The 22065-nt window shown below is 32.9% G+C and overlaps 3 protein-coding genes across 3 annotated transcripts; all 3 read right to left on the bottom strand.

Annotated features, from left to right (window-relative positions):
• Nucleotides 1-5024: 5024 nt before the first annotated feature.
• LOC123195583 (tyrosine aminotransferase-like) lies at nucleotides 5025-8687 on the bottom strand. The gene is made up of 7 exons (XM_044609373.1): nucleotides 8128-8687; nucleotides 7477-7816; nucleotides 6915-7133; nucleotides 6747-6809; nucleotides 5838-5993; nucleotides 5669-5762; nucleotides 5025-5395 (listed from the first exon to the last, which is right to left on the bottom strand). The coding sequence occupies exons 1-7, from the start codon at nucleotides 8397-8399 to the stop codon at nucleotides 5280-5282; spliced, it is 1260 nt and encodes a 419-aa protein (XP_044465308.1). The 5' UTR covers nucleotides 8400-8687; the 3' UTR covers nucleotides 5025-5279.
• A 128-nt stretch (nucleotides 8688-8815) lies between these two features.
• LOC123195582 (probable aminotransferase TAT2) lies at nucleotides 8816-12854 on the bottom strand. Its single transcript, XM_044609372.1, has 7 exons — nucleotides 12461-12854; nucleotides 11063-11402; nucleotides 10543-10761; nucleotides 10375-10437; nucleotides 9632-9787; nucleotides 9463-9556; nucleotides 8816-9194 (listed from the first exon to the last, which is right to left on the bottom strand). Exons 1-7 carry the CDS (start codon nucleotides 12730-12732, stop codon nucleotides 9079-9081), a joined length of 1260 nt encoding a protein of 419 aa, XP_044465307.1. The 5' UTR covers nucleotides 12733-12854; the 3' UTR covers nucleotides 8816-9078.
• A 1447-nt stretch (nucleotides 12855-14301) lies between these two features.
• Nucleotides 14302-19225, bottom strand: LOC123195581 (nicotianamine aminotransferase 1-like). The gene is made up of 7 exons (XM_044609370.1): nucleotides 18832-19225; nucleotides 17605-17944; nucleotides 17107-17325; nucleotides 16963-17022; nucleotides 16664-16819; nucleotides 16502-16595; nucleotides 14302-14728 (listed from the first exon to the last, which is right to left on the bottom strand). Exons 1-7 carry the CDS (start codon nucleotides 19101-19103, stop codon nucleotides 14610-14612), a joined length of 1260 nt encoding a protein of 419 aa, XP_044465305.1. The 5' UTR covers nucleotides 19104-19225; the 3' UTR covers nucleotides 14302-14609.
• Between the last annotated feature and the right edge of the window lie 2840 nt (nucleotides 19226-22065).

The following is a 22065-nucleotide window of genomic DNA, read 5'->3' as shown; positions in this document are numbered from 1 at the left end:
AAATCAAATATTGCATTTTTTAATAACGTAATTGTAAGTTTAATCACTCTATCCCGAATTTATTCATCCAGCTAAATAGTAGGTTTGCAATATCAAAAATTTCTATGATAGTTAGTATTATCTTGTATTTCACTTATAATCTTCCATCTTTATATCCTATTTTTATGCCCTTTTTATCTCATAATTTCGCAATATAATCTTCAATCTTCATCCCATATTTTTATGTCATTTTTATCACTTATTATACCTATTTTTATGGAATATCAAACATACCCAAAAAAAAAAAATTCCTTAAAAATGTATTTTATTAGACATCTTAATTCAATATATGTATTTTTATATAATTACATAATTCTTTTATGTAATTACATAATTATTATTTTCTCTTATTTTACAAATACAAAATTTTACAAAACCAAAGATATGACAAATTGTATTCTTCTATTATTGTTCTGTTGAATTTTCTATGGAACAATTATTAATTTAATAATAGATATAGACTTTCGAACAAAAGATTAAACCAATTTTGTTATATTCTTAGTTTGCTTGTATAAAATAAAAACGATAATTCTATGTAGTCTCGGTGGTAGAACTTTCACCATCAACACATGAAACCGAAAGCAATAAAATTTTAAGGGGGTTGTTAAGCCCTTAGAGGTTTAAGTAATACCACATTTTGATTAATTTATTAAATCTCTATGATTATTTTATAATTATCAACTTCTTATAAAATCGATTGTCACCATTGACATATCAAGTTAGGGAATATGAAGGTGGATTTTCAAAGTCGTGTAAAATTTGGTTTTTGCATTTGGTTTGGTCGGTTTATTATTATTATTATTATTATTATTATTATTTAAATAAATTTGCCGGTTGCATAATTAATAAATTTCTAGTGGTGTTTGAGAAAAGAAAAAACAAATTTCCTTCCAAGTTTCAGATGGTTTCCAAAATTGGAGTTTATTTCCTTTGGTAGAGAATTAGCTCAATGCAGCGGGATTGAAAAATCTGCCCGCTGCGGTATTAAGAGTTTTATCCCTTTGAGAAGCGAAGCATTTTTCTTTTGAGTTTCAAATTGAGAGTTTGTTTACCCTTGGCTTGCCCTTCTGGCAAGATTTTTTTGCCGTGTATATTAGAGACGGTAATTTTAATTCGAATTTAAAATTTTTATCCTAACAACAAGAAGATTTTTCGATAAAAATAAAGAAGAGAATGGGGAGATGTATAAATGTGATAGTTGATAATGAGTTGAGGTGGATATATATGATAATTAAAATAATAAATCAGTTTTAATTTTAATTAATTTTGTTATTTAATATATTTATATTGTAATTAAAAGTATGAGGATGGAGAAGAGATTTTTTTTCTAGGGAGGGGATTTGATATCCTATGCTGGGAAGAGCATAGAGATTGAAATCCCCTTCTCATTATCATCCCTAGTGTATATTATCACAAGCTCAGGGTGGGAGCCGTGACAAAGCTCTAAACAACTACGAACGATGAGATGTTTACGAGTGATTGTGCATGGTCATTGTGTTTGTGGATACAATATTTATAGTTATGAGTGCTCCAACCACGCGGTATACATAATATTGTTGTGGTGGCATATTGAAGAGAGGACTAGTCCAACCTTGCATAAATTGGTCGAGAGTTGGAATCACTCCCTTGATGAGTCCGAAACAAGATAAAACTAATGACTCTAAGCGAAAATGTGGATGCACACAAGACTAATCCTCGAGACAACATATCAGGGAATGCCACACAGGCAAGTTAAGAAAATTCACCCTGTGACAATGTACCCTTTTGTGTGGAGAACAAATACATTTTATTTGTCTATTCAATTTTTAAACATAAGTATGAGCGATATTATGTATATATATTTTTAGTGTATCAATTATGTATATAAATAATTTATCATCATATGATAGAGTATTATTTTATCTTTACTTTAAAATTATTTAATTATATAATGATATATTATTTATATATTTAAAAAAATATAAAAAATATTATTACATAATTTTATTGTTTAAACAGTTGTTTGATTCATCGCTTCAGATAGCTGTGGGACTATTTATTGTTATAAAAATCAGGTACACTGGTTCGCTGGAAAACGTAGGAGACTAAGGGAAGCAACAACTGACAGACGAGATAAGAAATGAATACCTAACCTCCACACAAGGGGCATCTATCTGCGTTGAGGAATTAACCTTTTTGTTTTTTTTGGCATTAATAACATTTTTTTTTTAATTTAGATTGTAACTTTTCAAAGGTACGGTAACGGTTACTATAATACCTTTTTAAAGTTTTTTTTTTAATTATTACATAATTTTATTGATATAAAATTATTTAAATACTCTTCATTTATAATTAACTTACTAAGTTATTCGTATTTATCATGTATTTTGTTCAATTGATTAAAATTATGAAATTGACGAATTTTCGTAAATTTTATATATGAAGATGATATAGAAAACAAAGCAAAATTGGAGAGAAAAAATAAGACCGATTCTGTTAATTCCACTAAGTAATAGTTTAAGCTATACCAACAATGGTTTTAGTAAAAAAATTTTACTTATGGACAACAATCAGAATCTAGAGAGAAAATTAGTAGATAGATATCATTTCTTTCGATAGTTGGGAGAAAGAGAGCAAGAGAGACTTTGCATTCATTAAATAAAAATATTCTTCTGCATTAAGCCCATGTTTACAAAGCTAATCAATTTTTATTAAAACGAAATTAGGTTTTTATCTTTTTATTCAAAATTTCCCAAAACCAAAGATATAATTTGGGCGGGAAAATGTTATTAATGCAAACTACGGGTAGAGAACGGTTTTTGCACCAAACGTTGGGTGGGAAAATGGAAATTACTCACCTGCATCGGGTAGATTGGTGTAGAGGGATTTTTGGCCAGTTTATCATCTCTTTAGTTGTCGTTACATGATTTGAGTCGATAATGAGTTTTTACCGAATAACGCAACACTGAACTTTCAACTCTTGCCCTTGTTCTTGCTCAACTTCAAGCCTCGTTTCTTCGTTGATTTGTTTTCCATGTTTCTTGCTGTGTTTGGGCCAACATCCAAAGGTGGAGCTGGGTAAGTATATATTTTTTAATGGAAAATTGAAATTTTTATTACTATTTTAATACGTGTATATAAAAATGTCACATATCATAAAACTTAAACAAATATACCACAACAGTAATCACCTTCTCCAAAATACCCCTCTTTAATCTTTCATGCATATATTCTCTCTCCTCTTCTCTGTAACTTTTTTCTCTCTTCTTCCTCTTCTTTCAAAGTGATAAAACAATCATATAGAAAATAGAATAAATGCTTAAAAAACAAAAGAAAAAAGAAAAAAACTGAAAAAAGAAATAGATTTTAGATTAAGAATTATTTACTGAAAAAAAGTTAAAAAAAGTTGGCAAAAAAAAAATGGTTGACGGACCTATGAAACCTTGCTCTGTAGATTTCAAATTTCAGATTTTATAATAAGATAGATATTTAATTTAAAAAAAAAACTGAAAAAATTAAAAAGAGTTGGCGTGGGTTGGCCACACGCCAACTCTTAACGTTGACGCCAACCTCAAAAAATATAAAAACAAGCAAAGGACAAGCAAAGGGTTGGTGTGGTGTCGCCAACCCTCCCAAATATTAAAAAAGCAAAGGGTTAAAGTCACCACGCCAACCTTTTATATAATATAATATAATTATATATTACAATATATATTATATTTTAAATATTATAATATAATATATAAATAAATAAATAAATAAATATATATATAAATAAATAAATAAATAAATAAATATATATATATATATATATATATATATATATATATATATATATATATATATATATATATATATATAAAACAAGGGTTGACGTTGGCGTTGACTTTAACGCCAACCCTTTCCTATACCAACTTTTAGTTTATAAAGAGTAGGTCCACCCTAAATTTTTACACCAACTTTTTCCTACACCAAGTGTTTTAGTTTATAAAAAGCAGGCCCACCCTAAAATAATGCTAACAAGCCAACCATATTTTTAATCCAATTTTCTTTTTTTTATTTTATATTATAGGTCCCAACAACCCTTATATGCACATATATTAAGGGTTGGCGTTTAACGCCAACCTTTAATACCCAGAACTTTCATGTCAACGTTTTTTTTTTTCAGTTAAACGTAAATTTTTTTCAGTTTTAATCTTTAAATACTAAATTTTTTTCAATTAAATCCTATTAAATGATCTTCTTCGATGGTCATTTCTTCCAGGATATAAAATGGATGTGATTGAGTTTTTTTTATGGGTTATTTTTTTTTATATCCCCACTTTGAAGAATTCTTAATATAAAGAATTCAGTTTTTCCTTTCTCTTTTTGTTTTTGAAGATGAGGATGAAGAAAGTAAGGATCTCTCTGCATGATTTATTTCTTTATCACTTTGAAAGAAGAGGAAGAAGAGAGAAAAAAGTTGCAAAGAAGAGGATAGAGACTATATGCATGAAAGATTAAAGAGGGGTATTTTGGGAAAGGTGATTACTGTTGTGGTATATTTATTTAAGTTTTAGGATAGGTGACATTTTTGTATACACAGAATAAAATAGTGGTAAAAATTTCAATTTTCCTTTTTTAATTATATTTTTGTTTCACGTGCTTGATTTTATCTTTTATTTAATCGATCGTGGATCTGAGCAGTCGATCACGAAAACGCAGTGTAATTTTCTTTAGCTCTGCTTCTTTAATACTCCTCCATTGGCGGTTCTGGCGGAAGTTTTAGAATTTCCATTTGTGGAGATATGTGAAAAAAAAAAGAAAGAAAGAAAGAAAGAAAACGGGTTTAAATATATAGAAAGAAGAATTTGACTATATAAATCACAGATAAGAGAAAATTGTAATTGCATCTTTCTTAACCTATGGGACGTGAAAATTTTGCATCATATATATTAAAATTAATCTTATTTTGATTTATTGATGGTAAGTTTGGTTGCAGTGCTATGTTATGCAGAAGGAAGATATGATGAAATCCGTAGAATTCTGTTGATAAAATGGTGAACTGAACAAATCAAGAACAAGGATTTATGTAAATGGAAAATCACATTTGTGGTCCAACGAGGAGTTGCCGATCACCACTGGAAGTTTTTTTTTTTTTTTAAATTTTAACTGAATTGCAGATACAGAGAATGATTTTATTTGCAGTCAACAGTGGAGCGGAAGAGATCAACGAGCCAATTTGATCACCATTCTCCACCTCACAACTTCATGTAGATTTACTACTTCTTGGCATGCCTGTGATAGAAGGCTTTAATCCTCCCAAGCCCATCTTCAAGTGCTGAAGGTTCAATGGCAAATGTTATCCGGAGCCAATTTTTCATCCTCAGAACTGTCCCTGTAGAATTTGTTTGTCATCGGCATTAAAAATGGCCATCGATCAAATCTAGTTCAGCACTCGGGAGAGTAAAAGGTACAAAATTTATCCACCTACAACTGCTGAAAATGCATATCATATGCCCACCAAAGAAAGTTAAAACTTCAACTGATGGTGATTAATTTCAGTCCTTTTCTACGGCAAACTGAAGCTAGGCAGTATTATGCTAATAAACTTAGGAATTCAGTCTCCGTAATCACAAAAACTTGAAGCTTTTAAGTATCTTATTCTTACCTGGTAAAACAATGACTGATTCCTCTTTAGCGAGCTTGTGACAGAATTCCATATCATCATTAATGTCTGCCAACAATGATGGGATCAGCTTCACCTGCAATAAAATTTCATGTTCACTGTGCATCCATTTTGTTATGCATAGAAAATTGAATTTTATACAATCACTTACCATTACAAACATGGACCCCTCTGGTTTCGTTGGGCAATTTATGCAAGGTATCTCCTTAATTCTGTCATAGCAAATGTCTGCAGCCACCCTCAGTATGTCAATGATTTTGGAATAGAAAACTGTCTCTGTTTTCTCAAGGATTTGGGGCACTGCACCCTATAAAAAAACAAGATATAATTACAATTCTAATGGGAAAATCCGGAATAAATATTCTTGACATGAAAAACCAGAATGCTTAGTGTTATTCACACCGTAACAAAGATGCATGGATATTTATCTATTTATCACCATATTTTTTATATTGGAACCCACTAGCATTGCTACAAGACATTTAAGACACTGAACCTTTCAATGACTAAAGTTTGTTGAGATAAAGAAAATTCAAGAACCAAAAACAGACAAATAAATATGCCCAATGACAGTACATGGTAACAATTTAGAAGTTCAAGTCAACGAAGTTGCCATAAATCATAAGGATGTGTCAAAGTAGTATTTAAAGCTTCAAAATCATATATTGCAGGAAAGGTAATATTATGTGTATCTATTTTTTTATATATAAATGTGTATACACATGAATGTGTATCATATGATTAGATATTACTTTATCATTAATTTAAAATCATCTAATTACATTATTATATATCTATGTGTGTATATATTAGTGTGCTAAAATAGACACACATCGTTTTATTGATTGCGGGAATTGTGGGTTTCAATATTTGTAATACACAATTTTATGAAACATATCTCTTGTTTAGTTAGGGTGTTCAATGAGAAACCCTTTTAGGTTAATAGACATATAAGTTATATCAGATAAACCACAATAGGGTCATGGTGAATATTTGCAAATCCTGTTACCTGGAGTAAAACCTTTTAAAAGAAAAGAAAAAAAAATCAATAATCGCAAACCTGAATTAATGTTGCTGCAGGATCAGAGGTGATATTGATATATTCCCTAATGGCATCAACAACCTGACAAGCAAATTAGGAGCATTACTCTCAGGATTTCTACAACATACTTGACATACATCATTAATCAACAAATTAAGGGCAAGACATGGGGAGGGAGAAGCCAACCCCTGATTTTTTGAGAATGCCATTGGGATCACATGTCACAAGCCAACCAAGCCGCCAGCCAGGAACTATCCATCTCTTTGATATAGATCCTAGGGTAATAACAGGCACTGTTGATCCAAATACACCCATTCGCACATAAGCTTTATTCCCAAATGTAAGATGGTCATAGACTTCATCAGAAATCACCATAATCCCAAGTTTTCTTGCTGTCTCAGCAATCTGATGTTTAGATAAATAAACAACCACTTATGAACTGTACTTATAAAACTTAACATTGAAGCAACAATTTAGAGCAACTTATCAACCATAGCAAGTGTATAACGTTTTAAAATAACTGCAACAGAGTGGCTAACATTTTTTCTTAATTTGATGTTCTCTATCATTTTGTATCATTACCAAATGAGATTAATTTGATGTTCTCTATCATTTTGTATCATTACCAAATGAGACGATTCTGATTCTTCAGATGACTAAAAGTTTATCCTAGACTCTCAGGGAAACAAATGTTAAAGCAAAGAAGGAGAACAAAGAAAGAAGGAAAAAGTAGTTTAATTAGTGATACCTTCTGCAGATGTTGGTCAGTGAAGACATTTCCACAAGGATTGCCAGGATTTATGATAACCATGGCAACAGTATTCTCATCTGCAAGAGCTTCCACAGCATCGAGATCAACCTCCCAACCCTTTTCTGGAAGAAGATCAAAAAGGCGAGCTTCAACATTGTTCTGTCTTGTGAAAAATTCATAGTACGGCCAGCAAGGTCTAGGAAGCAATATGTTGGCACCAGGATGGAGAAGGACAGATAATATAACTGTTATTGCTTGCTTGCATCCAAGCGTAAGATAAACATCATCCGGTGACAACATATATGGAAGATCTCGGTTCAGATAATCTGCAACCGCCCTGTCGGGTTTAACATCAAATAAAATGAAAAGATATCACAAATTAGCATCATCCTCGCTGTTGCTTTCTACCAAGAAAATTTAATTTTTACAGTTGTAGGTACTTCCAAATTCTCTTCACATCTTATTGACTTTTCAACATACATCTTTCACCCTAAGCCTCTGGTTGATCTTGAACTAATCTAATTTTTATCTTTTTGAGTTCTTTTTTTTCATTTTCAATTTCAGATTTTTCAGAACATGACTAAAACTGGAATTAAATCTACCTGCTTCACCAGGCATTCATGCGAATGTTTAATATATGGTACTAACCGTCTAGCTGGGAGAATGCCAAATAAGGGTCCATAGCAGTTAAACTTGGTGGATCTGACGGCATCAATGATGGCATCTTCCACTACCTTAGCAGTTCGAAAGCTAGGAAACACAGAGGGGTCGCCATGGCCCAAAGGAATGGTTGGTCTTGAGTCGTTTTGGTCAATATTTTCCATTAAGCTAATAAGTGCTGCTCGAACTGTAATAGCTGATTCTGTCTTGAACTTTTGGTGAACTTGAAAACCCCATTTCTGTGATGATTCGTTGTCCATGTTCTGCGCTCCAGGGGGAGTTCGGAGTGTATTAATGAGTTTTACCGAACAACACAAATTGCACTTAACTCTTGGCCTTGTTCTTGCTCCAAACTCAAGCCCGCTTTCTTCGCTGATCTGTCTTCCATGTCTCTTGCTGTGAATGTGCTACCAACCAAAAGTTGAGGTGGCTCCATGTATACTTTTTAATTCTGGTTTTGTTTCACGTGCCTGATTTTATATTTTATTTAATCGATCATGGATCTGAGCAGTGTAATTTTCTTGAGCTCTGCTTCTTTGATACCCCGATTGGCGGTTCTGGCGGAAGTTTCAGAACTTCCATTCATGTAGATTATGTATAAAAACAATGAAAACGAGTTATCTATAAATCAAAATAAGATTAATGTTATGGCACAAATTCCTGCAGACGGAAGGAATAATGAAATCCAAAGAATTCTGTTCATAAAATGGTGAACTGAATAAATCAAGTAAAGTACAACACGTACATATATATATGAACATTTATGTAAATGGCAAATCACATTTGTGGTCCAACGAGGAGTTGCCAACCACCACTGCCGCTTATGTTTTTTCTTTTTATTGAATTGCAGATACAGAGAAAAAGCTGATTTTATTTGCAAAAGAGATCAACGAGCTATTTTGATCACCATGCTACACCTCAGAATTTCATACAGATTCATTATTTCTTGGCATGCCTGTGATAGAAGGCTTTAATCCTCCTGAGCCCATCTTCAAGTGCTGAAGGTTCAATGGCAAATGTTATCCGAAGCCAATTTTTCATTTTCAGAACTGTCCCTGCAGAATTTGTTTATCATCGGCATTAAAGATGGCCCGTGATCAAATCTAGTTCAGTACTCTAGGAGAGTAAAAGGTACAAAATTTATCCACCCACAATTGCTGAAAATACAAAATATATGCCCACCAAAGAAAGTTAAAACTTCAACTGATGGTGATTAATTTCAGTCCCTTTCTACAGCAAACTGAAGCTAGGCAGTATTATGCTAATAAACTTAGGAATTCAGTCTGCCTAAAATCGTGAAGCTTTTAAGTATCTTATTCTTACCTGGTAAAACGATAACCGATTCCTCTTTAGCGAGCTTGAGACAGAATTCCATGTCATCATTAATGTCTTCTAACAATGATGGGTTCAGCTTCACCTGCAATAAAAGTTCATGCTAACTGTGCATTCATTTTATGATATATAGAAAATTGAATTATAAACAATCAATTACCATTACAAACATGGACCCCTCTGGTTTCGTTGGGCAATATATGCAAGGTATCTCCTTAATTCTGTCATAGCAAATGTCTGCAGCCACCCTCAGTATGTCAATGATTTTGGAATAGAAAGCTGTCTCTGTTTTCTCAAGGATTTGGGGCACTGCACCCTGTAAATAAACAAAATATACTTACAATTCTCCTAGGAAAATCGGGAATAAATATTCATGACATGAAAAATCAGAATGCTTAGTGTTATTCACACCATAATAAAGATGTATGGACATGCATCTATATATCACCATATTTTTTCTATAAATAAAATTATATGCACCTAATTTTAAATATCCAATTGGATACTTGGATGATGTATTATTATGTTATGGGGTGATTTTGAATTAAAGATTAAGTAAAACCTAATCACACGATGATTACTAAAATTTGTAGAGATAAAGAAAATAGAACAATCAGTTATATAAATTCAAAAACCAAAAACAGACGAATTAAGATGTCCAATGACACTACATGGTAACATTGCAGGAATTGTGGGTTTCACTATTTGTAATGGACAATTTTATGGAAACTTATCTCTTTTTAAGTTATAGTGATCAGTGAGAAACCCTTTCAAGTTAATAGACAAACATTATATAAGGTACACCTCAAAAGGCTCATGGTGAGTACTTGCAAATCCTGTTGACACCCGAAGGAGTATCGCTTTCTCAAAAGGAACCAAAAAAAAAAAAAAAAAATTGCAAACCTGAATTAGTGTTGCTGGAGGATTCCCAGCAATATTGATATATTCCCTAATGGCATCAACAACCTGACAAGTAAATTAGGAGCACTAGTCTCAGGATTTCTACAACATATGTGACATACATCATTAATCAACAAATTAAGGGAAAGACATGGGAAGGGAGAAGCCAACCCCTGAATTTTTAAGAATGCCATTGGGATCACATGTCACAAGCCAACCAAGACGCCAGCCAGGAACTATCCATCTCTTTGATATGGATCCAAGGGTAATAACAGGTACTGTTGATCCAAATACTGCCATTCGCACATAAGCTTTATTCCCAAATGTGAGATGGTCATAGACTTCATCAGAAATCACCATAATCCCAAGTTTTCTTGCTGTCTCTGCAATCTGATGTTAGATAAATAAACAACCACTTATGAACTGTACTAATCAAACTAAATGTTGAAGCAACAATTTAGAACAACTTATCAACCATAGCAAGTGTATAACGTTTTAGAAGAACTGCAACAGAGCAGCTAACATATTTTCTTAGTTTGATGTACTCCAGCATTTTGTCACATCACCAAATGTGATGCTTCTCATTCTTCATATGATTAAAAGTAAATCCCAGACTCTGAGGGAAACAAATGTTAAAGCAAAGAAGCAGAAGAACAATGAAATAAGGAAAAAGTAGTTTAAGTAGTGATACCTTCTGCAGATGTTGGTAAGTGAAGACATTTCCACAAGGATTGCCAGGATTTATGATAACCATGGCAACAGTATTCTCATCTGCAAGAGCTTCCACTGCATCAAGATCAACCTCCCAACCTTTTTCTGGAAGAAGATCAAAAAGGCGAGCTTCAACGTTGTTCTGTCTAGTGAAAGATTCATAGTATGGCCAACCAGGTCTTGGAAGCAAAATGTTGGCACCAGGATGGAGAAGGACCGATAATATAACTGTTATTGCTTGCTTGCATCCAAGGGTAAGATAAACATCATCCAGTGACAACATATATGGGAGGTCTCGGTTGAGATAATCTGCAACTGCCCTGTTGGGTTTAACATCAAATTACATGAAAAGATATAATATATTAATAATCGTAAATTAGCATCATCCTCTGATGTTGTTTTCTACCATGAATATACCTACTTCAACCAAACACAAGTCAACGGTGTCTAGCTACAAGGATTTACAATGGAATTAAATCCAATCTATCATTTTAGGTATTTATAGTAAAGTGAAATTGAACCATAATTAGTATTAGTATTGCTTGCATCCAAGGGTAAGATAAACATCATCCAGTGACAACATATATGGGAGGTCTCGGTTGAGATAATCTGCAGCTGCCCTGTTGGGTTTAACATCAAATTACATGAAAAGATATAATATATTAATAATCGTAAATTAGCATCATCCTCTGATGTTGTTTTCTACCATGAATATACCTACTTCAACCAAACACAAGTCAACGGTGTCTAGCTACAAGGATTTACAATGGAATTAAATCCAATCTATCATTTTAGGTATTTATAGTAAAGTGAAATTGAACCATAATTAGTATTAGTATTGCTTGCATCCAAGGGTAAGATAAACATCATCCAGTGACAACACATATGGGAGGTCTCGGTTGAGATAATCTGCAGCTGCCCTGTTGGGTTTAACATCAAATTACATGAAAAGATATAATATATTAATAATCGTAAATTAGCATCATCCTCTGATGTTGTTTTCTACCATGAATATACCTACTTCAACCAAACACAAGTCAACGGTGTCTAGCTACATGGATTTACAATGGAATTAAATCCAATTTATCAATTTAGGTATTTGTAGTAAAGTGAAATTGAACCATAATTAGTAATACTAATACAGTCAAATTCCAAACAGGATTCATTTCAACTTCCAAGTTGTCCTCATATCTTCTTGACTTTTCAACATACGCCTTAACCCTAAACCTCTGGTTGACCATGAACTAATCGAAATTTTATCTTTTTAAGTTTTTTTTTCTTTTTCCAATTTCAGATTTTTCAGAACATGACTAAAACCGGAATTAGGTCTTTTTGCTTCACCAGGCGTTCATACGAATGTTTAATTTATTCTACTCACCTTAATGCAGGGAGAATACCTAAGAAGGGTCCATAGCAGTTAAACTTGGAGGATCTTACGGCATCAATGATGGCATCTTCCACGACCTTAGCAGTTCGAAAGCTAGGGAACACAGAGGGGTCGCCATGGCCCAAAGGAATGGTTGGTCTTGAGTCGTTTTGGTCAATATTATCCATTAAGCTAGTAAGTGCCGATCGAAGTGTAATAGCTGATTCCGTCTTGAACTTTTGGTGAACTTGAAAACCCCATTTCTTTGAGGATTCGTTCTCCATGTTCTGCGCTCAGGTACGAGTTCGAATCCCAAAGTCGAAGCGAAGCATTTAATTTTGTGACTATTTCCCACTCAAGGTACCATGAAAGGACCAATTTTCTTCATCGAAGGCCAAAGTACTATTTTATTAAAAAAAGTTCGATCTAGAAAGGACATCGACAAAGAGATCTGAAATCCCTCTTAAATCTCGTCAAATCTCTTTTTCTTCGACAAAGAGATTTATTCCAGATTTGTTTATGTACGCTAACCATTTAGGGTGAAGAGGGGAGATCATCAACATTGGAGATAGTAGCCACAGAGGTGAAGAAAAATTTGGGGGAAAAATGTAACTTTTTAAAATTAGAAAACTTTAGATATGAGTGAAGTTGTTAGTTTTTAAAAATTAGAAAAGAAAATATAACAAATTTTATAATTTTATAATATTATTAGTAAAATAACGATTTTACTCCTACCTCTAATAGTAAATTTTAACAGAAATTACGTCATGGATAGAATTTTGAGTTTTTTAAACTTTATGAGTGTGACTTTGAGATAATACTTAAACTTGGGTGGAAAATAGTCCTTTGGCCTTAAAAAAAATTTTTTTTTATTCCGCATTCTTAACCCGGTAATCTTATCACATATGCCAAAGTTCAAATCAAAGATATGATGTAATATTATACGATTCGTATAAATGATTGTATATGACTAATGAACAATTGTTCATGAGCTTCTATATAAACAGTGTATTATAACTTTTTTAGATTTTTGTCCCCTTTAAATACACTCTACATACAACAAATTCCCTCGGGGCTTTAACAGACCAATTGTGTCCTTCCATCTCGTATTCAGATCATATGTCTCTTTTGGATACCTTGGTGCTGTCATGGATTGGATTAGAGTGAATCGGAGTGATATACATTCAAAACTGCAAGGTTTTAAAGTCGAATGAGTCTCATTGTGAGCAAGTATTCCAAAATGTCCTACAGTTGTGTTTTTGAAATACATGTCATGTATATTATGACTCACATTCTGATCCTAACTAAGCTGGACAGATGATTCCAATTATCCTTAGCAATCTCAAGGTTGGGTATTACTTTCATTTGATTAATTGAAACAATATTTAAAGTAACATGAATAGCTTTAGAGTTCTGGTTAAAGAGTTTTAGTTCAGTAACAGTCTACAGTTCAATAGGATTGGATATAAAAAGGAACATCTACAACGATCACATGAGGCAACCAACCATTAATGACAAATATCAAGACTTTCTCGTAAATGGATTTTAAAAAAGGCTCTCATCCCTGGTTTTCAATATGGATAATTAGTTTTATCTAGCATGAGAGGTCTAATAGTTGACTCACCTATTAAGAACAAATCCATTAAGAGAAAGAAAAAAGTTTTATAAAAACAATAAAAATGAAACTGTTGTAAACACATAAAAGTAAAAAATCTAAAATCATTCCTGAGGATATCTATTAAACATGAGCAAATTTAAAACCGCTTTGATAGCAATTAAAAATCACTCGGGTGAGTGATGTGAGTTTGGTTAGTTAAGCTTGTATAGAGTTAAGAATGAACTAGAAGCTAGTCTTTCACTGCAATCAAACAACACATTCAATTTCACACAAAATCTTCCAATTCCACAACAACATACGATAATATAATTTAACAAACATCATCATGCCAAACACAAGGAGTTTGCACAACTATTGTCACTCCCTACTACAAGGATATTATGTGAATTAAGAAAAAGCAATGACACTGGTGATCCAACGAGAAGTTGTCGATCACCATTCCACCTTATTATGCATTTATTTGAGAAGCAGGAAACCATGGAGCATGAGATCAACAAGCTGTAACTGATCATCACAGACTCAGACTTCATAACTTACACATATTTAGTTCATCTTGGCATGCCTCTGACAAAAGGCTTTTATCCTCCTAAGGCCATCTTCCAGAGTTGAAAGCTCAACAGCAAAAGTTATTCGGAGCCAGTTTTTCATTCCCAATGTTGATCCTGAAAGATTTGTTATTATCACCAACAAAGGTTTAGCCAGCAAAAATTGTAATATAGCTGATAAGTTACAAAATCTGTCAACCTATAATTTGTGGAGCAATGTATAAAGGCAAGTCAATACTTGAGGTTTAGTTTCATTTTTTCCCTCCCCTCCAGTTCACATTACTTAATGAAAGACAATAAAACTAAAAAACCAAACATATTTGACAAAAAATGTACAGAGCCTTTGCAATGATACAATACTAAAACTACCACAAGTGGACAGGGATAATTTATTCCAATTCTCCAGGATTTGCTTTCAATTGTGCATTATTTCTGTACAAAACTCATGGAATAAATAAGCTACATCAGACTCCAAATCTAAGAATTACATCCTAAAACGAGGAAACCAATCCCTAATTTTATAACGAAATTTCAAACAATCAAAGTTGACTACTAATGGAAATATAAACTTAACTGAAAAAGAAACATAGTAACATCCTAATCTCTATTTTTCATACTTCTCCTCAAGCTCCTCAAGGTGAGTTGAAGATGTTAGTCATTTCCAATTTAGATTTAAAATCTTTAAAGTAGGTTCCTGATAAGGCTATAGTAAAAATATCACAAATTTACCGAAAAAAGGGCAAATAGATGAAAGAAATAATTCCTCCTGTTTTCTCTTTGATGAAAAGATGATTTATGTCCACATGTTTCATTCTATCAATGATGTACATAATTCTTTATAATACTTAATGATAACTGATTATTACAGTACATCAAAATAGATTTAATTGCGAGAATTTTTAGTTCATCAAGAACTTTGAAGCCACATTCTTTCACAAATCTCATGAGTCATTGTTATAGATACTACCTTTGCTCCTAGGAACAACAAATTACTTTTTACTCCTCCGTTTAACCAATCTTCTTCATATATAGGTGCAATAACCAATAGTAGATCTTTGATCAATGATGGAAACAACCCAATCTACATTCGAATAAATTTGAATATCTCAATTTTGGTTTCTCTTGAAAAATTGTCCAACACCTAGGGTTCTCATGAGATGCATGAGAATCCGATAAACTTCATCCATATGTTTCTCAATTAGGTTGTTTATAAACTGGCTTATAACACATACTAAAAATACTGATCTTCGGTCACAATAGAGATAGATTGGCAATGTCAAGGGTCTTTTTGGAATTTTTGACAACATTTGAGGGTTTCTAGAGAATGATGAAGAGAGATCATCAATTTCTAGCAAATTCTAAGGGATTTCCAATAATGACAACGAGAGATTTGCAATTTCCGACACAATTACGGTTTTTCTGATGATATCTTAAGTTGAAAATTGTTTTAGAAAACTCAAGACAATTTTTTACCTTTTCCGAAAAGGTTACAAGTGCCCCAATGTTTTCTAAGACTTGAGGTGATTTTTCGGCAATTGTTACAACTATTCCAACAACATTGAACTAATGAGCATAAAGCTTAATTTTCTTAGAATTTCTACTTTGATTCCACCTAGAAATTATAAGTAATATGAGATTTTTATTGTTGTGTGTTATTTCTATACAGAACTCATGGATTAAATTGATTTTATAAGGAGAATTTCAGACAATTAATGCTATTCTCTAATGTAAATATAAACATGACATGAAAGGAAAGATATCAACATCCTAATCCAAAGCTTTCAGATCTTTTTTACAATTGACAAAATAGCAGGAAAGCTACAAAAGTATCATTTTGGTAAAGTTAGCAATCTCAAGCAAGTCCAAAATTCAAATATTTTTACATCTTACCAGGTAAAACAATGACTGATTCCTCTTTAGCAAGCTTGAGAGAGAATTCCATGTCATCTTTAATGTCTTCCAACAGTGATAGATTCAGCTTCACCTGCAATAACAGTTCATAAATAATACATTCATTTTCTAAAGCTAATATGATTATATTTGATGTCTTACCATTACAAACATTGAACCTTCTGGTTTCTTTGGGCAAACTAGCCAAGGCATCTCCTTAATTTTATCATAGCATATGTCCACAGCTTCTCTTAGTATGCCAATGATTTTTGAAAAGAAATCCTCCTTGGTGTTCTCAAGGATTTGCGGAACTGCTCCCTGCCACATTAATCATACAATCTATTTGAGATACATTTTTAAACAAGTTGTGGATGAATATGTGTAAATTCTACTGGAACTTGAAAGAAGCGAAGTATTGCTAAATGCAATTACGTTCAGAAAAAGTATTATAAATCACAAACCTGCATAAAGGTTGCTGGATTGGGGAAAATATTTAGATAGCTCTTAATGCAATCACAAATCTGAAAATCACAAACTGAAAAATTCAATATCTTATAATCTTTATTGTAGCATTAGAACACTCACAAAGCAGCTCCAAGACAGACCTCTAATTTTTTAAGGATGCCACTGGGATCACATGCCACAAGCCAACCAACCCGCCAACCAGGAACTATCCATCTCTTTGACATAGATCCAAGTGTAAAGACAGGCACAACTGATCCAAACATGCCCATTTGCACATAAGGGGTAGTGCCAAGCGTGAGATAGCCATAAACTTCATCTGAAATTACTATTATACCAAGCTTTCTTGCTGTCTCTGCAATCTAATATTTATCAAACACTCACTAATGTTGCAACAGAAATTTAGAATAACTTACTTGCCAATGATAGTAAGTCTCAGACTTCTACTCACAAGGCAAAGTTCCTAAATATTTACATGTATGTAATGGTTAAATTTTGTCGGTAACTAATAGCATTCTATAAGAAGTCACATTATCAAAGGGGAAACTTTTCATCTCCTTAAAAATTAGTTCGATTATGGTATCTACTAAAAAACAGAGGAAAAAGAAGGAATAAATAGGACAGGAAGTGTTTTAGCCTACCTTCTGCAAATGTTGGTAAGTAAAGACATTTCCACAAGGATTGCCCGGATTAATAATAACCATAGCAAGAGTATTCTCGTCTGCTAGAGCTTCCAATGCATCAAGATCAACCTCCCAATTCTTTTCTGGAAGAAGATCAAAATGACGAAATTCAAGATGGATATGTTCTGCAAAAGCTTCATAGAATGGGTAGCAAGGTCTTGGAAGCAAAATGTTGGCACCAGGACGGGCAAGAACTGTTAATATAACTTGAATAGCTTGCTTGCATCCTACCGTAAGATAAACATCATCTGGTGATAACTCGTATGGTAGATGATGATTGAGATAATTTGCAATGGCCCTATCAAAGTTTGATGTTTATCAAAAAATAACAGACTATAAACCAGACAAGAATAGAATATAAAGAACATCATATTCTGTTCTTTTTTTATTGAGATAATTCTGTTGTTTATATTCAGTTCTTTTTCTTGTCACAATGGATCTCAATCATGATCTACCAGACAAGTTACCAAACAAATTTAACTTGTTCCTTTATGGTAGATCATGATTGATAATTTGTTTAAATTTACCAAACAAATTTAACATTAACACACAGGTTATACAAAAAAGAACCGAATATAAGGCTTAGACAAGAAAAAACAAACTATAGCACCCGTCTTTCAAGAGTTGCACAAAGCATAGAGAAAATATAAAGAAGGCCCACTTTAAACATTGCATTTATCATTAAGTATGTTATCTGTGAGTAGGATAAACCAAAATTCTGCAAGTTGATTATTCAGTTGTGAATGAGATGTACTCTAAAAATTCAGATTTCACTTCATTATAGTGAACCTAATTCTTTACAAGGGCTTCATACAAAATTAGAATTGAATCAAACCTTAGATATTCCAATACTGCATCACTTATTGAGATCTTTTAAATCGGTTTCGTCTAGGACTTGAATTGTTACATAGGCTGAAATTTCAAATTTCAATTAATGAAACTTTCAATGATTGAGAATGTATCTAACCTTACAAAATCAATTATATGAGTGCTTTTGGGTGTACTTTCAATTCTTAGACTATCTAAATGAGTGTTTCAGACTTGCTACAAAAATATCACAGAAAACTTCAAACACAACAATCAGCAAACAAATGGCATTCACTTATTTTATCACTAGAGAAACAATATAATTATATCTGAAATTTAAGTGTAATATCCATCCAGTTGCCTAAAATGTTAATCTACCTTCTAGCAGGAAGAACACCGCCAGTAGGTGAATAGCAATTATAGTTGGCGGAGCGGAGAGCATTAACAACGGCATCTTCAGCGACAGTGGCAGTCCGAAAGCTGGGGAAGACAGAAGGGTCGCCACGGCCTAAAGGAATGGTAGGTCTTGGATCATCTTTGTTGATATTGTCCATTAACTTGGTCAGCACCCCTTTAATGGTGATGCCAGATGCATTCGTGAGGTCTTGGTTATTTTGGAAAGCCCATTTCTTAGCGATTATGCTTTCCATGCTCTGTTTTGTGGAGACGAGTTTATGTTCAGTGACTTGGATGCAAACTGAACTACTGCAATTTACTTAAGCACGAACAAATTGAATTTATAATTTAGTAGAGAGAGAAAGAGAATTGCTGAGCAAGAAAAGAAGACACTGTTTGATTCATTCCATTTTTCACAAAAAAACAAAACCAGTCCTGTTTTTCTTTTCATGCAAGCATGGCCCTCTGCTCAAGTGACAGCAGGCATAATAAATAACATAGAAACGACACCGTCTTTGGAATCCATTGTCCACCCAAACGATACCGTCCACCAACATTCGACGTTGTGTTTCACCCTGCAAAATTTGAATTGTTCCATCCGTACAAGTATCGTTGACATGCGACATCGTTCTGCCTAGGTAATGAATTGAATTTGTGTCAATACTCCCTCCCTCGGGAGCCTTGTCCTCAAGTGTGAAAGTTAGAAAGTGTGCTCGGATCTCATCAGCAAACTCCCACATTGCTTCTTCTGGCATAACACCTTGCCACTGAATAAGAAGTTGTGTTGCAACTGCATTGTGTCACTTGACCATTCTTCTACCGAGTATTGCTTGCAGAGACAAGTCTAGAGTTATCATGTTAGTTTTTCTTTCTTCATGGCTTCATGCATGGTAACTGCTTTCTTCATGGCTTCATGCATGGTAACTGCAGCAGTTACCTCTTCATGGGATAATGGTAACTGCTTCATGCAGTTACTTCTTCATGGTGTAATGGTCTGTAACTCCCATGTCATAACTCCACAATTTGCGTAGCATTCTTGATGGTAGAATGCTTCTTCAGGCTATAAATAGGGTCCCTGGGTGAGCTTTTTCTACACTGAAAACATACACCATTCTATGAGAAAAAGAGATCACCTGGAAGACGAAGGTTCAGAACAATTTCCAGAGGATTATTCTGCATCAAATCGTCAAGCAATGGCTGGAGGTTAGTGTTTAATATTCCGCAATTTAGTTTTGGTTTCTATCTTGCATATTCAGTATATATATATGCTTAGATAGAGACCATATACATGATTCTTACATTTGGTATCAGAGCTTTTTTTATGCCTCTGCCTTGTTTTGATGTGTTAAACATGCATAATTTTATGAAATCCCGAATTTCTTTAGAGAGAGAAAGTTGGTTGTTGGCATTTTTTGAATAAAATTTTTATTCAGATGAATTCTACATCAAAAACTGAGAATTTTGATATATGGAACGTCGAAATCAGAGTTTTGTAGGCTGATTTAGAGTGCAAAATGTATACGGGTCTGAAACCGGATCTGTCGACCCGAATCTCGACCCGGCTAGAGGTCAGGGACGAACTTCAGATGACATGTCGTTCATCTACTTTATTAAAATGTTAAAATTTTCTTCAATTTCGTGTCTTGAACCCAGGCCACAAGGTTCTGAATGAGACACTTGCCGCCCAGCCAATTTCATTTTCATTGAAAATTTGGGACCTCATACATTGTTATATGCTTTAGGTTTAGTTTTCATGAATTTAGGGTTCAATTTGAATATATTTTTGGCCTTAATAAAATATATTTTATAATATGTGATTGCCAAAATTATTATTATTAATTATTAATTGGATAATTTAAGTTTCATTTATCCAATTTTTAGTGTTTATTAAATAATTTAATATTATTTATATGATTAATTTTATGCATAATTTTAGTTTAATTGAAATTATACTTTAAATAATTTCTTAAGGATTATATGCATAAAATTAAATGTCATGTGATTAGTATAATATTTGATTGATCATAGAGTAGCCACAACATCTTTGATTATATCAAAGTTATACATTAAGTATCCTGGGATCACATTTAGTTATATGACATCAATTGTAATTAATCAATATAAGTATGATAAATTTTATCCCACAGGAATTTTTATTATATTTATGTGATTAATTAGGATAAAATAACAAATTATTTTTCTTAATCTACCCACAGGAATTAAGAAAAGGAATATAATTTGATAGTTTTATCATACGGTTTATATATTTGTAGATAAACCTATTTAAATTAAAAACTTAGCCCACAGGCAGTTTTTATGTTATATGGTTTATATATTTAACGCATGTTTATACATTGGTAGAACATGATATTAATTTTGATAGCTTCAAATTTAGTGACTTAAGCGTGTATGTTAATATTTATTTACAGTTATTCAACCTGTGAATTTCTCTGATAATGTATGTGATGTTCCTATTTTGAGTGGTGACAATTATAAAATTTGGAAGGAGAGAATTCTTCTCCAATTAGGGTGTATGGACATTGATTATGCTATTAGGAAGGATGAACCACCTATAGCTACAGAAACTAGCACTCAGAATGAAATTGCCCTGTATGAACGTTGGGAGCGATCTAATCACTTGAGTATGATGTTCATCAGGACACGCATATTTGCTAGTATTCGTGGTTCAATCCCTGAGTGTAATAATGTCAGGCAATTACTGAAGGCTATTGATGAACAGTTTGAGTCTTCAAATAAAGCACTTGCCAGCACTCTAATAACAAAATTTACATCAATAAAGCTCACTAATGTTAAAGGTGTGCGTGAGCACATCATGCAAATGAGGGATCTTGCGGCTCAACTTAAGGCTCTTGAGATTGAGATGTCTGAATCTTTCCTGGTGCATTTCATTCTAAATTCTCTTCCACAACAATACGGACCTTTCAAAATCTCTTATAACACACATAAGGAAAAATGGTCAATCAATGAACTTCTGACCATGTGTGTTCAAGAGGAAGGAAGGTTGTTGATTGAAAGGAATGAAAGTGCACATATGGTTACACAAGGGAAGAAGACGAAAAACCAAGCTAAGTATAAGGGAAAGGATAAAATAATCAATCAGCCCGAATTTAAGAAGGAATCCAAATGTTTTTTCTGTAAAAAGAAAGGACATGTCAAAAAGGATTGCATTAAGTTTAAAGCTTGGCTTGAAAAGAA

The sequence above is a fragment of the Mangifera indica genome, chromosome 14, assembly GCF_011075055.1.
Source record: "Mangifera indica cultivar Alphonso chromosome 14, CATAS_Mindica_2.1, whole genome shotgun sequence".
NCBI classification, from domain to species: Eukaryota; Viridiplantae; Streptophyta; class Magnoliopsida; order Sapindales; family Anacardiaceae; genus Mangifera; species Mangifera indica.
Note: the sequence above shows the minus strand (reverse complement) of the source record. Positions and strands in the feature narration are given on the sequence as shown.

Coding starts and splice junctions, on each gene's coding strand:
- LOC123195582 (XM_044609372.1), bottom strand. CDS start 12,732: ATGGAGAACGAATCCTCAAAGAAATGGGGTTTTCAAGTTCACCAAAAG. Junction 11,403..12,460: donor GGTATTCTCCCTGCATTAAG/GTGAGTAGAATA, acceptor TAAACCCAACAG/GGCAGTTGCAGATTATCTCA. Junction 10,438..10,542: donor GCATTCTTAAAAATTCAGGG/GTTGGCTTCTCC, acceptor TTTACTTGTCAG/GTTGTTGATGCCATTAGGGA.
- LOC123195581 (XM_044609370.1), bottom strand. CDS start 19,103: ATGGAAAGCATAATCGCTAAGAAATGGGCTTTCCAAAATAACCAAGAC. Junction 17,945..18,831: donor GGTGTTCTTCCTGCTAGAAG/GTAGATTAACAT, acceptor AAACTTTGATAG/GGCCATTGCAAATTATCTCA. Junction 17,023..17,106: donor GCATCCTTAAAAAATTAGAG/GTCTGTCTTGGA, acceptor TGTGATTTTCAG/ATTTGTGATTGCATTAAGAG.
- LOC123195583 (XM_044609373.1), bottom strand. CDS start 8,399: ATGGACAACGAATCATCACAGAAATGGGGTTTTCAAGTTCACCAAAAG. Junction 7,817..8,127: donor GGCATTCTCCCAGCTAGACG/GTTAGTACCATA, acceptor TAAACCCGACAG/GGCGGTTGCAGATTATCTGA. Junction 5,396..5,668: donor ATCAGTCATTGTTTTACCAG/GTAAGAATAAGA, acceptor CAAATTCTACAG/GGACAGTTCTGAGGATGAAA.